The sequence below is a fragment of the Falco biarmicus genome, chromosome W (genome assembly GCF_023638135.1).
Source record: "Falco biarmicus isolate bFalBia1 chromosome W, bFalBia1.pri, whole genome shotgun sequence".
NCBI classification, from domain to species: domain Eukaryota; kingdom Metazoa; phylum Chordata; class Aves; order Falconiformes; family Falconidae; genus Falco; species Falco biarmicus.
The window spans coordinates 18,597,527-18,613,605 of NC_079310.1; the positions used below are offsets into that span (position 1 = coordinate 18,597,527).

The 16,079-nt window shown below is 39.7% G+C and overlaps 1 protein-coding gene across 1 annotated transcript in view; it reads right to left on the bottom strand.

Moving 5' to 3' along the window:
* Positions 1–4,058: 4,058 nt before the first annotated feature.
* Positions 4,059–16,079, bottom strand: part of LOC130141915 (uncharacterized) — a 29,506-nt gene continuing 17,485 nt past the window's right edge. The window contains exons 4-9 of the mRNA XM_056323213.1: positions 15,278–15,326; positions 10,872–11,119; positions 9,911–10,082; positions 8,605–8,796; positions 7,599–7,874; positions 4,059–5,953 (exon numbers count right to left, since the gene is read on the bottom strand). Of these exons, the coding sequence (XP_056179188.1) occupies positions 5,793–5,953; positions 7,599–7,874; positions 8,605–8,796; positions 9,911–10,082; positions 10,872–11,119; positions 15,278–15,326 (1,098 nt within the window). The 3' untranslated portion in view covers positions 4,059–5,792. The remainder of the gene's footprint in view (positions 5,954–7,598; positions 7,875–8,604; positions 8,797–9,910; positions 10,083–10,871; positions 11,120–15,277; positions 15,327–16,079) is intronic.

Below are 16,079 nucleotides of genomic sequence, written 5' to 3' on the forward strand. Positions count from 1 at the left end.
CATCATGAAATCATCTGCTGACCGCTTGACAGGCAGGAATTTGCAAAGTGCCGTCAGGCGGAAAGTCCGGCACCTTGTCACGGATCCATTCTAACAGAGTCACTAGCTGCGGACCTGTCACAGCTCATTGCTGAGCTGCAAGCAGCCATCGCAATACATCCAGGCTGTGCTGCTGATCTTGGGATAACTTCCCTTCCATGGTTCCCAACTGCTCACCTTCTTTGTAGGTGATGGGTGCACAAATTTAAAGTTTCCGTGGATCCTGGCTCAGTTGGGCTATGCCACTGGTTCGGGCTCCATGAGCCTCCTACTCAAGCCCCTGTTCGGGTGCCATTTATGGCATATGAAGGCATGGGCTCAGGTTGTGGCACAACCAGAGATGCTTTATTGTGCAGAGAAGTTCATATTTATATCTCTGAGCCCGGATACAAATTCCAGCTGTATGTTCCACCAGGCTCAGGGCAGAAGCCGTTCATGCAATTACATAGCTATATATGGTTATAAACATGCAAACACCTTTTGGCCAGATAAACATGTTTTTCTTTCTTACTTTCCTTCATAAGACCCATCTGTTTTCTTACTTCCCATTAGTAATGATCAGTTTCCATCCTCTCCCACACATGAGCTTGTATTTTTCGTAATTCCCATTCAAATCTGCATAATAAAGTATTTCTTTGAAGAAAAAGGTAATACTTTAATATTCTTCTCAACCAGAGACATGTGCAATATGAAAGGAGGCAATTGGGTTCTAACTAGGAACATTTAAGTCCTTTTAAGACAGCTACATGACATCATATGATTAAGGGAATGATTGATAAAATCAAATTTACTGTTAGAAATTTGAATTTAGGACAATTGAAACAAATTAGTTGTTAATAGTTAATTCAATATATAAGTATAGCCTGCTAAGTGTTTCATTAAGTGCAGATAAATCCTTTGTTCAAAAGAACAACTTCAAAAGGAAGCACCCCCACAAGGTAGAGAAGCTGACTGGAAGTCCACCATGAGGAATGAGCTCAGCTAAAACTGGGGGAAAGGTAATTCTGGCAGGGGGAGATCATGACCACCGACTCAGGAAACCCCCCAGACCCAAAAAGTAGTTGAGACTGAGCATGCGAACTAATTAACATGATAAGTAAGAGAATTACTTGACAAATAGGAAACTGAGTATTAAGTAGTGAAGGAGTTAGGTAACTTGTAACCAATGAAGGCTGATGTCTTTGTATGCTAAACTGCATAAACAGTGTAAATTTTTGACAATTGGCGAGCTAGGCATTTGTGGGTTACCACCTAGTTCCCTACTTTGCACAAACTAGAATAAAAGAATATAAATACCTCGACTTGGTGTGTGAATTGGCACTGTACGCTGGGTAATGAGCCCACCTATGGGATAACGTACAGAAGGAAAGAGTCTGATAATGGAACAAACCCATTATGAAAAAATCTATTTTAATAGCTGAAAAAGTGAACTATAACCCTTGGGTGAATAGATGATTCACTCAGAAGGTAGCAGAAGAAATTTACCTTGGAAAATCAAGGCTCCTTCCCCACTTTTCTAAAGCCAGTATCTTTTCTTAGTATCTTCTTCTTTTTAAACAGAAGAAAATATAGTAAGGGCAATTTACCAAAAAGCTCAAACAGCCACTAAACTCAAGTAGCAGAATAATTCTTAAAAGAAACCCATAATTACAGAAAAACATAAATGAAATCCCCAGTCCTAGCAAACACTCCCCTCACTGACCTTTTATTTGGGAATTCAGATGTAAAAATAACCTTGATGCTTGGTTTGGAGGAAACACTGCAGGTGGGAGAAGGTAACTCATTAAGATCCAACAGAAATATCTCTTTCTTTTAGTCATTTTGATTTATTTCACAGCTAAAGGACTTGATTAAAAATGCATAAAGAATTGTTGAATTGAATGTGATGCTCCTAAAACCTTGGCATTCTTTGTGTACCAGGTGTTGACCTATAAGAAAGCAAACCAGATAGCGATTACAAAGACCTGAACTTCCATTACTATTCTAATATGAAAAGGTAGTAAAAGCCTTGAAAAGAATAGTCATGTTTTTTTCAAATTAATATTCCATATGTGGAGACTATCGTGTATAGAATAGGTTGGTTTGTTTTGGGGGTTTTTTTTGGAGTTAAGCATTAAGTATGAAAAGATCATCTGTTCATCTTCCACAATTATGTGGCTTGACAAGCTTGATATTTGCACAGTGGTGATAATTACTATATTTACACACATATGATTTACTGTGCTTTGATTCTGTGTAAACAACCATAGTTTTATTTTCCAAAGGCTAGGTATGTAGTAAGAACTATATATTTTTATATTTTTATTTTTGTTTTGCAAGTTAATAACTTTATGATACAGCCAATTTCCAATAACTAGTTAAAAGAGTGCACTTTTAATTTCTGGTATTCCTGTTTTCCTGCTACTAAAGTGAAAAAGGGTCATACTGAGAACCAGTTTTCCTCAGCTCATAGTGAGATCTGTACAGACCTCACGGATCCCTTCTAAAAACCTCTTCTCCCACCTCCCATAAGTACTTTTTCAGAAACTGCTTAGGACTTGGAACCGCTCATGCTGACTTTTGCAGATTATCCCCATTTCAAACATGATGTTTATCTTCCTGGCCCATGTTAATGAACAGGGATCTTTGGAATTTAGAAAGCCCAAGACTTGATTTCAAACACTTTATTGAGGTGTTTGGTTTTGGAACTACAAAAGCTGATCACCCACCACCCCACTACCATCTGTACCAATAATAGCTTCATGTGGAAGCTAGGATGGGGACTAGAATCTGCTTCATATTTCTGAGTAGTTTTTTTACACTTTTTACAAAAAGCTTGTATTGTCATATTGTTGTCTAAACTCCTGAATTCTTGAACTCTGATTTAGTGCTAAACTCTGATATAGTATTTAACTATATGTGCACAGAGTTTAGGTCAAGGTGACCCTCTAGAGTTTTCAAGAATGACAAATGAAGGGACTTCTAATCAAAGGAGTCAGCTTTGGGAGAGACAAAACAAAGAACATCCTGTCTTTGTGCTGTAAGCCATGTGTATTTAGACTATCTTGGTCCTGTTAAACTCTGATTAGTCAGCTCTTATGGTCTTTAGCCTTGCCCTAGAAGTGAACTATCCTCATTATAATACTAAAAGTCACACCCCCTAAGGGAAAGACCCAGGCCCACTAGAAGACCCTTCCTCAGAGAGCATGCATAGTAGTAACATAAGTTAGGTAATGGATATGCAAATATATAGCCAATCATCTATGTGGACCTGCCCTCTGGGTAAGGAAAGTGCGATAAGATTTTGTATATAACGTTTGTAACTTTGTACTGTGATATGCTAATTTTGTTTGCTAGCATACAGACTTGCGCAACTCTGTAATAAAACAACATCTTGTCTCAGCGTGAAAGACTGGCTTATTGCACACCAGGAACGGACTTGCATTTTAAAGGCAACAATGGTAGCAAAAGCATGAATCTAGAAGTAATAACAATGAGAAAAGGACTAAACTAAAATTGGTATGTGAAGCACTTGCATCCTGCCACGCTTACAGCACAACTACATGACCTATTGGCACATTGATAAGCAAACAATGACAGGCTACATTAGTTTTGTGTGAAGTTGTATTGACTACGATAATATTTTAGTGTTAATAAATCTCATCATAAACCAAAAGAAAGAGTCACCGAAATTCGGGAATAAAACTCCTTAACACCAATGTAGTATTAAGAATCAGGCATTCTTTATGGCGGCACCGGATGCACGGGGGATCATGACATGCAGAAAACAGACTTCACAATGGTTAGATTGTAAAGTAGGTATATTTATTCAGCGCTGGGCGGCACGGGGGGTAGTCCCACCAAAATCATGCACGCCTTTTTAACATTTTCAGACCTATTTATACATGTTACATTTCTTTATCTAAAAACACACGTAATTTTGGATACATTGATTATATTCAATCTCCAGGCCACACCTCCACTGCAAAGCATTGATTAGAAGTAATCAGCAAACATGCTAAAACAGTAAACATATCTAAGTAACACCAAGCGACTTTTATGCGGACTCATCATGACATATAACTCTTAGCAACTTAGAAGCATTATATGTGCAGTTTTGATTAAGTATGTGCTTGTTTATCAGGCTAGGGTGCCTTGGCTCAACTCCCCCCTTTTCTTTTTCTTGTGCCCTTTTCTAAGGGCTTTTCTTCACTTTAAGCATAGTTGAGAACATTTCATACTTATACAAAAAATTAAACAGATTATTACAAAAATGATTATACCTCTTAGGAGATACTTGATCCACTTTACCCATCCCAATGGAAATAACGACTCCATCCATGATGTTGCCTTACTCCATAGCTCAGAAAAACCCCATGAAGTATCATCTGTCGTGACCTTGTGGAGTATTTCAAGTTGAATCTTCATTATTCTCAAATCTCTTTCTATTTTCCCATCTTCATTTATGTAAGTACAGCAACTAGAATTAATTATTGTGCAGACTCCTCCATGCGATGCTAATATCATACTACTTTAGAAAGTTGACGCATTTCTCCTTGTAGGGTTTGAATAGCGTCACTAGTAGCATTTCCAAATTCTTCCATAGCTCCTGAAATATTTATTATTGCCTTCCCTAATTCGCTTACTCCTAAAACCGGAATAAATCATCTAACAAAAGAATGAAATGTAGAAGGTCATGTAATTAAGGGGTTACTTGTTTGCTTTTGTCTCTTTATTATTTAATTATATTTTTCCATAATCTTTATCATATAAATCTTTGGTTATCCATACATCTGGCATTACTGACCCAAGAGTACAAGCTCCCTTCCAAAAAGGAGGCAACTCCTTTCTAGCAACAGTGTCATTACAGAGCCAATAGAGTCCCTTCTGGGGAGCATGCCAATAAAAGGTAGAGTATTGTCTCCTTAAATAAGATCCTGCTAAGGTGACATTTTTATTACGTTGAGGATATTCTCCAACCAAGTAATTTCCGACTTGACTTTTTAAACATCTGACCGACTCCGTTATGATTATTTGTCCTTTAACTGGCCATTCTTGGTCCCCTGAACTGTAATTGAACAAAAACCTTTTGGGTTTTGTCCAGAGCACCTGCCATGTAGAATCATTATTTAACAAGGGAATGGGAATCCCTATAAGGGTAATATTGCGCTCATCGCTAAGTTTTGGAAATTTGTGACATATCCAACAATCACTTAAATTTATAGCCACTGCTATCTTTGCCATTAGGTTGACATGGATATTTCAATTCCACTGATCAGGCCAGTTTCCCTGAGCCTCCCTTCTTATCCTCCTTGTTTTTCGGACAACAAGATGGACAATTCTATAATCCATTCCGCTTCCTCTGACTTGTATCAAACACCTATAAATTCCTGAATCCTGAATTATAACCTTCTTTATAACTATATGAGATAGTCCCCCTAGCAAAGAATTTTTTTCTCCTGTTACCCTGTCTTTATATTGTTGGTCCTGTTGGCTCCAATTTTCTTTACCATCTATCATTAAGTAAACATTCTGGTCCCTTTCCCAATAATCTTTTCCTTCTCATCTAATTACTTTTTTATCCCAGCTTACAAATATAGCATTATAATCTGAGGTCTGTGGTTTTGTAAATGCACATTGTAGTGCAACTGCTTGCCCTTCCTCAACCTTGTATTGTTTATGAGGGGTCCAGACCTCAAGCCATGCATCCACCAATACCAAGCACATACTTACTACAATTATTCTGATATTTTTCATAATTGTTGTCTTCTTATTCATATCTTCAATTTTCCATCTGATTCACTTGTCCATTTACTTGGTGCTTTCTTCACCCGAGTGTGGTGGATCCAAGGGTTTTGTTCCTTGATCTGGATGGCAGTAAAGGAGGTCAGAAGTACTTGAAACAGTCCTTCCCACTGTGGTTCCAAAGTCTTTTCTGTAAGAGACTTTATATATACATAGTCTTCTGGCTTAATATTATGCACTGGTTCATCAAGGCCCCTTCCCCAGGCCCCAATCACATGTTTTCGGATTTTATTTAATTGTTTCCCTAGTGCGGTCATATAAGAGGTTATAACCTCGTCTCCTGATTGGATAGATATTCCTCTCTGTATCGCATATGGTTGTCCATATAAAACTTCAAATGGACTCACTCCTGTCGCGACGGAGGGAAGACACAGTCACTCAATATGAGTGATCAGCAGACTTCCATTTATTCTGTCTTACAGTCATCTTTTATGCCTTGTTATAATTAGCTCATACATATTACAAAAGTTAAGCTCATTATTGGTTAGTTGCCTAAATACCAAGCCCGCCCCTAGTTTCTCTTCTGTAGTTATCTGTTCCCTCCTGCAACATTCTTTACCGACCACAATCTTCCTGTTATTGTGTAACAAAACCAGCCAAGGACAGTGTATCCTTGCTTTTTGCTTTACTTCAGATAAGCTGAGTGCGATGTGCATTTCTGTTGAGCCAGCTGGACTATGTCTATGTGACCTTTTTCAGCTAGCCAGTTATCCACACACTCCCTCCTTAGTTCTAGGTTTTGTCCGTATTCGTAAAAGTGCTAAAGGTAGAGACTGGGGCCAGGCTAAGTTTGCCTCTTGCCCTAACTTCACAATTTGTTGTTTAATCAAATAATTCATCTTTTCCACTTGTCCACTTGACTGTGGGTGATATGGAGTGTGCAGTTGCCAGTCTATACCCAAATAACAGCTAACTTGTTGTACTATTTTGGAAATAAAATGTGGTCCCCTATCTGATGAAATAACTGCTGGGACCCCAAATCATGGTATAATTTCCTGTACAATTATTTTAGTTACTTCCCTTGCCTTTGCTGTTCTGGTTGGAAATGCTTCTGGCCAACCTGAAAAGGTGTCTGTTAACACCAATAAGTAATGATACCCCCCTTTTCTTGGGAGTTCAGTAAAGTCAATTTGCCATTGTTGTCCAGGTCCATTACTTTTCCCAATTTGCCCCATCTCTAATTTGGGAGTATTTTTAGGATTTGTCTGGAGGCATATTTCACATTGTTGAGTTACCTGTCTTATTGTAGTATATACATTTCTGGCCACAATTTCCCTGATTAGGTGTTTATATAAAGCCTCAGCTCCCCCAATGTCTTTTCCTATGCTCTTCCCATATTAAAGGCCACAGTAAGTAAGAGGGAATAATTAATTTTCCCTGTGGGGTATAGGCCCACCCTTCTTTGTTATATGAGCCTTCTAAATCCGTAATAAGTTTTCAATCTTCCTTAGTATATTCTGGTTCGCTTTTTAGGGAAATTTGTCTGTCAGGGATTAAAGCTCCTTTTATTTTTGCTTTATTTTGGCAACTTGTTTTGCCTCTCTGTCTGCCAACTCATTCCCTTTTTCTAAATCCGAGCTCACTTTCTGGTGTGCCTTTATATGCATGATTGCTGCTTTCTTAGGGAGTTGGACAGATTCTAATAACTTCAGGATCTCTTCTGCATGTTTAATGTTTTTCCCTTGAGAATTTAACAGTCTTCTTCCAAATTGCTCCATGTGCATGTACTACTCCAAAAGCATATTTTGAGTCAGTATAAATGTTCACAACTTTACCTTGGCCCAATTCCAGGGCACGAGTTAGGGCAATTAACTTTTGTGCAGAAGTGTTCATAGGCAAAGCTCCGGATTCTATTATCTCTTCGCTGGTAGTGATGGTGTATCCCGCATGTCGGTTACTGTTTAGCACATAGCTGCTTCTGTCTGTGAACCAGTTTTCCTCCTTTTCAATAGGGCTGTCCTTCAGATCTGGACGGCTTGCATATGTTGCTTCGATGGTTTCTAGGCAGTTGTGGTGTACTGGTTCTCCTGTATTTCCGCTGAGAAAAGAGGCTGGGTTGACAATATTAGTGACTACAATTTCCACATCATCCTGTTCTACTATCATAGCTTGATATCTCAAGAAACTTTGTGGAGAGAGCCAATGTCCACCTTTTGCCTCCAATACTGCCGATACTGTATGTGAAACCATAACAGTCATCTTTTGGCCTAGAGTAAACTTTCGGGCTTCCTGGATGTTTAATATCACTGCTGCAACCGCCCGCAGGCATCCAGGCCAACCTTTGGCAGTTGTATCTAACTGTTTAGAAAGATAAGCAACTGCCCATCGATATGGGCCTAGATTTTGTGCTAATATTCCTAGGGCAATACCCTGCTTCTCATAAGAGAAAAGAAGAAACGGCTTACATCTGGGAGCCCCAAAGCCGGAGCTGACATCAATGCCTTTTTCAGTGATTCAAAGGCTTGTTCAGTTTCCTTGTTCCATTCAAGATGTTTCTGCTCAGTGGCAGTTAGGGCATACAGTGGTTTAACGAGTAATCCATAGTTATAGATCCACAACCGGCACCACCCCGTCATTCCCAGAAAGGTTGTCAAATCTTTTACTGTCTGTGGTCTCTGAATCTGGCAAATTGCTTCTTTACAGGCTTGTCCCAAAGTTTGTTGTGTTCGCTGTCCCACACTAATTTCGTATCCCAAATAATTTACTTTGTGCTGTATTATCTGTGCTTTCTTCTTAGATACCTGATACCCCTTGGAGTCCCAAGAAATTTAGTAAACTCACCGTCCACATCATCCAACCTTCTTCTGTCTTGGTAGTGATTAGGATATCGTCCACATACTGCAACAATTTTCCCTCTTCGGACGGGGTTTCCCAGGATTCTAAGTCCTTTGCAAGTTGGTTGCCGAAAATAGTATGACTGTTCTTGAATCCTTGCGGCAACACTGTCCAAGTGAGCTGGGTCTTTCGACCACTCTTAAGATTTTCCCATTCAAACGCAAATAATATTTGGCTGGTCTCGTGGAGAGGGAGGCAAAAGAAAGTGTCTTTCAAGTCTAAGACAGTAAACCAAATCAATTCAGGTGTTAGTGTGGTTAGCAATGTATATGGGTTTGCCACTACTGGGTAAAGGTCTTCAGTTATTTTGTTTACTGCCCGTAAGTCTTGGACCACTTGATATGATCTGTCGGGCTTCTGGACAGGTAATATAGGGGTATTAAATTCAGACTCACACTCTTTTAATAATCCTAACTGCAAAAATGTCTCCTATTACTGGCCGGATTCCTTCTCTATCTTCTTTCTTTAGGGGATACTATTTAATTCTTACTGGTTTTCGGCCTTCTTTAATTTTTACTTCAATAGGTAAAGCATTTTTTGCTCTTCCAGGTGTATCAGTAGCCCATACCCCTGGGTACATTTGGTTTACAACTTCATCATTCATTTTTATTTCTAAGGAAGGACTGGTTAATGTTAGGCTTAATATTTGAATATATTGTTGATCTTTTACTTCTAAAGTAATTTTTCCCTTTTCAAATACAATTTTTGCTCCCAATTGTTCCAACAAATCTCTCCCCAAAAGCGCCTTCAGAGAGATAGGCATATATAAAAAATTATGGATGCCCCATTGCTTGCCCATTTTATGTTTTATTGGCTTACAAAAGTATGCCTTTTCACTTTGGCCAGTTGCCCCTTTTACCATAACATAATCATTTCCCAGAGGCATTAGAGCTTGATTCAGAACTGAGTATGTTGCCCCTGTGTCTACTAAAAATTCTACCTCTTGTTGTGTTTTCCCTAGCTTAAGTGGGATCCGCTAGGGTAGATTCCCCAGGTTTCCATCAGTCTTCTTTTATATGAGCTATTATTTTCTGCGACTGTCGGTTCCTGTCCCTCGGGTATTCTTTTTTCCAATGTCCAAACTTTTTACACAATGCACGTAGATTTTTTCCTAATCGAGCTGATTGTTGCAGTCACTTTTTCTCCTCTCCTTGTACCACCGCTATTATTCTCCTCTGTCCCTGCCTGTTATTATCTTCCCGACTGCTGAAAACTCGCCAGGCCTCATCCAATAATATCTCCAAGTCCCTACTTTCTGTGGTTCGTAACTTCTGAAGTTTTCTTCTAATATCAGCTGTAGACTGATCCAAGAATAGTGAGACGAACTGTTGTATCCTCACCTCTGACCCTGGATCTAGTGGTGTGCTGTGACGCATTGTATCTCTCAGTCGATCTAAAAATTTGGATGGGGACTCAGTGGGACCCTGTTTAATAGCATACAACGCTGACTAGTTTATAGTTTTAGGGATAGCCCTTTCCATTCCTTTCAAAATCCATTCCTGATATTCTTGTAACATTGTAGGACAAGGCCTCAAGGACAAGAGTCCAAGTACTGATAGCCTGATGAATAGAGACTTGTTAGAACTCGTAGGGCACAAGCCCTGGGAGCAAAGGAACAAGCTAACTGCAGGCCCCTGAGCCGGCACAGTTGAGGAGGCAACCAGACGGACAGAGAAACAAGTAGCCAGATAAGGGAACGGATGGCGCCAATATGTAATCAAGAAAGCCGCGTAGAAAGAAACTCCCTAACCTTGGAATAGAAATTATTGCTAGGTCAAGATAAACTAGTAAGCTCCTATTGTTCTAATGGTGTGCCTTAAATATCAACCAATCAGTGTTTTTTACGCTTAAGATTTAACCAATCAGTGTGTAATATGTAGAAGGTAGAAACGTATATATTTGTAAGAAAATCACTAATAAATGGACAACTTGCTTGCATCAAGCGGCGTCCCGTCTCTTCATTCGCCGCATAACATCTCCATATGGACTGATTTTGGATCTTGGAGGGGAAAATATTCCTTAACATCTCCCCCCGTAATTTTATCATGGTCTTCAGCTAAGTTCCCTGGCGTTTTTAAAATCAGATGATTTTCGGTCTCTGTCATATATTCTAATAACAATTGTATGTCCTTCCAGTCAGGATTACGCTGTTTTATAATAAACTTGAAATGTTTAGTTACACTTATCAGGTCATTTCTATAATCTTTTGCTACCTTTTTCCACTCCCCCAGGTCTTTAGTGGAGAAAGGTACTTTGAGTATCACTGCCCCACTATCAGGCCCCACCGCCTCTCGGAGTGGCGCTTGGACCACAGCCAAGGTCGTCTTTTTCCCAGTGCGGGAAGATATGGGGCTGTCAGGGGGAGTGAGCGTTCCATCCGAGTCCACATCCTGCCCCTGTAGTCGAGGGGGAGGCTTAAATAGGTCAGTCAAATCTTGTTCTGATGCCTGGTGAATTTTACCTGTTTTAGTACACATTTGACCAATGCTGCAAGCTGAACAACACCGTTCAATTTGCCTTTAAACTCTTTGTTATTCTCTCACTTGAGTGCGAGTACCATGGGATCTTGTGGGGGTACCATTCCACAGTCCCTTTGCCACTCCGGATGGTTCTGGAGGGTGAAAAACATATCTGCATATGAGACCTCATCCCATTTTCCTTCTCTCCTTAGAAATAACATTAGTTGTAACAGAGTATTATAATCTATGGTCCCATTGAATGGCCACTTAGCATCACCTTCTAGTTTATATAGCAGCCACCATTGATTGCAATATTTGATAAGAACCTTTTTACTTTCTGTTCCTCCAGACCCAATGATATCTTTCCAATGAGGGGCTCTTTTTTAATATTCCTCCCCCTTGGTTATTTCCCATCTCTTATTAGTTTAGATCTTGGTTATTCCTTTTTGCAAATTGCTTTTTACACTTTTTTATAGTTCTTTCCCAGTTTTCTTCCCACACGTCCCAAATTTCTGGAACTAAATTTTTCTTTCCACACACTAGTTTCACTATTTATGTTTCTTGGTGATATCTCTCCTGATCATAAAAGTGTGATATTTGGGGAAAACACTTTGGACAATCAGGCTTTCGTCTACTAGATGTACAATACCATCGCTTTCCACAAGATCTACGCCTTAGTAGGACCCAAGCAGGGTGCCAGTTTTCATATAATCTAATTACAAATCCACATATAAAGCAGGGGATTATCCCTATCTGTCCATTAATTCTTGAATTCTGAGGTGTTTCCCCAAGAGGCTGTTCCTAGCCCAAAGCCACTTGCTACCCTTCGGGTGTTATATATGCTCCTCTTAAATAAAACCGTTGTTTGTTTTCCCTTCTTATCCAATGTCCACTGTCATTCAAATATTCCCAAGACTCAAGCCCAAACCACTGAAGGAGTGACTCTCTATCCTCCTCCACTTTGGTATATTTCACCCCTCAGATATCACAATTATATCAATCCAATTACGAGTTCAATTCCTTCCAAATTGGACAACACTTAGGGTCCGATTCCTTAATCATCCAAAAAGTTACTACTAACACACATAAGCCAATAATTGTTATTAACAAATATAACTTGGTTTCCATGCATGCAATTGTATATTTTAGATTTCTTACCACCTTTCCTTATGTTTTTTTATGCCAATTTCCGCTTCGATCTAGTCGTTCTACTTGGCAGCTGCAAACAGAAATTATCCAAGCGCAATTGCAAGTAGGTCCCGCCTACCCTTCACCTGTCACTTATATACCAATCATTGACAGGTCCATCCTGGCTCTTAATAATAAGATGTGGTGGCAACCCTGGATTTGCTCGATCTACCCTCAAGATCGCTAGAGGCCACTCTACTGGTCAGCAAATCCTTTACCTAATTCTCAGAATACTTCTTTTGCACTTGTTTTGCGCTGCACGCCAGACATCTCTGTGCGATTTACCAGCCACCCCCACTAGCCACGCGTACAGCTTATAGGCTTCTATTTTAAAAACATACCATTTCATTCCGCGGCTTCAGGAGGTCTTTGTCTGCTCCCACAGTAATCGGCCAGCAGCAGAGGCTCCACCGAGGAAGTTACTCGGGGTGTGCCCAAGAGCGTCTGTTCCACAGCAAGTTCTGCGGTCGAGCAGAGAGTCCTCCTGGCTGGCTCGCCAAAACTGACATGCAGAAAACAGACTTCACAATGGTTAGATTGTAAAGTAGGTATATTTATTCAGCGCTGGGCGGCACGGGGGGTAGTCCCACCAAAATCATGCACGCCTTTTTAACATTTTCAGACCTATTTATACATGTTACATTTCTTTATCTAAAAACACACGTAATTTTGGATACATTGATTATATTCAATCTCCAGGCCACACCTCCACTGCAAAGCATTGATTAGAAGTAATCAGCAAACATGCTAAAACAGTAAACATATCTAAGTAACACCAAGCGACTTTTATGCGGACTCATCATGACATATAACTCTTAGCAACTTAGAAGCATTATATGTGCAGTTTTGATTAAGTATGTGCTTGTTTATCAGGCTAGGATGCCTTGGCTCAACTGTTCCACCTAATGTGCATGCCAAACTATTTTGTGGGTCCCATTTTATGTTACACAGCTATACATATTCATTACATTTCTTGGAATTATTTGCCTATGTAGGAGTCTTCCCTGGAGGGACCTTCATTAATATTATAATGTCCTTTTAAACCTGGGCAGTTAGGCCTCCAGGTGGTCATCCAGATGGTTTGACGGTCCTTGTCTCCTCTTCACTCCTTTTCATCCCATTGTTTGCTCCATGACTCTTCCACAAGTATTTGCACATATCCTCTAATTAGCACTCCTTCACAAACCACAGAACCATCTCGGCCTGCTTTTTCTGCTGCAGACCCTCTCTTATCACTTAACACATTCCTTGACAAAGATAAACAATTGTACATACAACAACTACAAAGCCTAAACAATAGCTGGCCACAAGTGTCACCGAAATCGGGAATCAAACCTCTTAACACCAATGGAGTATTAAGCAGGCACTCCTTTATTGCAGCGCTGGGTGCTCAGTGGCATCTCCACAAATCAAGCACACCTGTGTAGATTTTACTGTTACATTTATACACAAAATGAAAAGGTCGTACACTCCCAGTTACAATGATTGGTTAGTAATTTGCATATAATTGTAATAGTTGCTGTGTCATCCTTTTCTGTTACTATGATTGTGCAGAGGAAGGGTCTTCACCTGGGCAAGGGTCTTCTTGACCTGTGGGTGTGATTTTTAGTATTATAATGAAGGTAGTGATGTGCGGAATCAGACTCCACAATCTTAATTAGATTTTAAAGTGGGTATGTTTATTCAGCGCTGGGCAGCACGGGGGTGTGGGTGGGGGTGGGGGTGTGTGGGGGGTGGAGGGTAGTCCCACCAAAGCCGTGCACGCCTGGGGCAACAACTTGCCTCAATTTATACAATCAAAATTGCATATACATAAGATTTCCAAATACGCCTATACATATTCATAACCTAGCCCGCTTCATATTAAAATTAGTTCCAAGAAGTCATTTCCATAAGTCCCTCCCAACTGTGCTTGCATAGTGCCTCTTGGTGGTGGTCATGGGGATGAAGGCTTGGTAGTCTCCCTCGCTCTGAACTTTTTACCTTCTCTCTTTGTGCAGACTCAGTTGTTCCTTGGTCTTTTTCCAAACTATAGAGTTGGTTTTAGCTAGTTCTCATCACTCCTTCAGGAGGAACTGTAAATTCCTTGATTCAGTTAATTTACACAATAGTTAGTAAAACAAAGCATTATTTATCAACAACAATCTAGGTAATCGTTAAGCAATTAGATCTACTAAAATTTCTTTAACCTCTTCCCTCAGTAGTTCACTTCAGGACACCTTAAAATTAAGTTTTGTTGCCAAGTTGGATGGCTGAATATCGGCCTTGCCAAGTTGTCCAATAACTCATCCTATACACCATAGAACCTAGGTGCTCTGGTTATGGACTTGATATAGTGAAAAACCTAGAACTCTGCTGCAGACAGAAGCTACATAGATAACAGAAACATTAACACCCGAGAAAGAGTGAAGGGCGGGAACTTAGCACTTTGAGAAGGGACAATTAGTACCGATGTAAATGAGCTCAACAAGAATGTAAATAAGGAGCCTTCTGATGAGGACGTGCTAACTGCTCAAAGAAAATAAGCCAAGGTAAAATAATTGTGGTAGTAATAGATCAGCGACCTCCTACTCAAATGGCCCCCACCCCAAAGAAGGTGGATCCCCCCCTCTCCCCCCCCCCCGGAGATCATGCTGATATAGATTAAAAGCAGCCCAGTGGGCATGTATTAGCTGTATTGTTTAGAGTGGACAATAAGGAAGGACTAATTGTTAACTAGCAGATGTTTTAAGATTACAGAAACTAATTAACAAAGACTGCTAATGTGTGCAAAGATAAACAAGAACTTCAGGTAACTGCCCAAGAAGATGTAAAGTACATCTTGAAGAGGTGCCAGAGGGAGAAGATTCTGGATGTTTGGAAACCTTATGTATATGCATGACTTTGTATAATAAATATCCATCGGCTTGTTGAAACGGTGTGCAAGTTAGGAGGAACGATCCCCCTTGCACCCAGTACCACAATAAACATACCTGCTTTATAACTCTCCTCGAGTTGTAAGGTTCGGTTCCGCACGTCACTCTAGAGAATAAGGACTAAGGTTATTATGGTCTATAGCATAGGGACTTCAAGTAACAGTCTCGGATAACAAGCAGCACAGCAATTGAAACGTCATTGGTTAATCAGTGCTAACATAATTCTAACATGGAGGTTAACTCCTGAAAATCAAGATGCTCCTATAGCTATCTATTTCACAAACACAAAATATAGAAGGATTCAGTAAAACTTTAAGATAATCTGCAACATAAGGACACAGTCGACCTGCAACTAAAATATTGTTTTTTTATACACTAGAACAAAGGTTCATGAAGCAACTACAGCATTGTATCATCTTTCCACCTTTTTTTCTTGAGACTTTGGGCCCTTCAAACCCAAAGCCTCAATATTTACCTCCAATATATTCTTCTGTCGTTAGAACATAATCAGATAAAACAATTACAACACTGAGATATAACACATGATATAGATTAAAATCAGCCCAGTGGGCATGTATTAGCTTGATGTGTTTAGAGTGGGAAATAAGGAAGGACTAATCGTTAGTTAGCAGATGTTTTACACTTGAACAAAAGGTTAGATAATGGATGACATGTAAAGAACTCTAGTAGATAACAGAAACTATACAACAATAGGCTGCTAATGTATGCAAAGATAAGCAGAAACTTTAGGTAACTGCCCAAGAAGGTGAAAAGTACATTTTAAAGAGGCACCAGAGGGAGGAGATTATGATAATGAATTTTTGGAAACCTTATGTATATGCATGACTTTGTATAATAA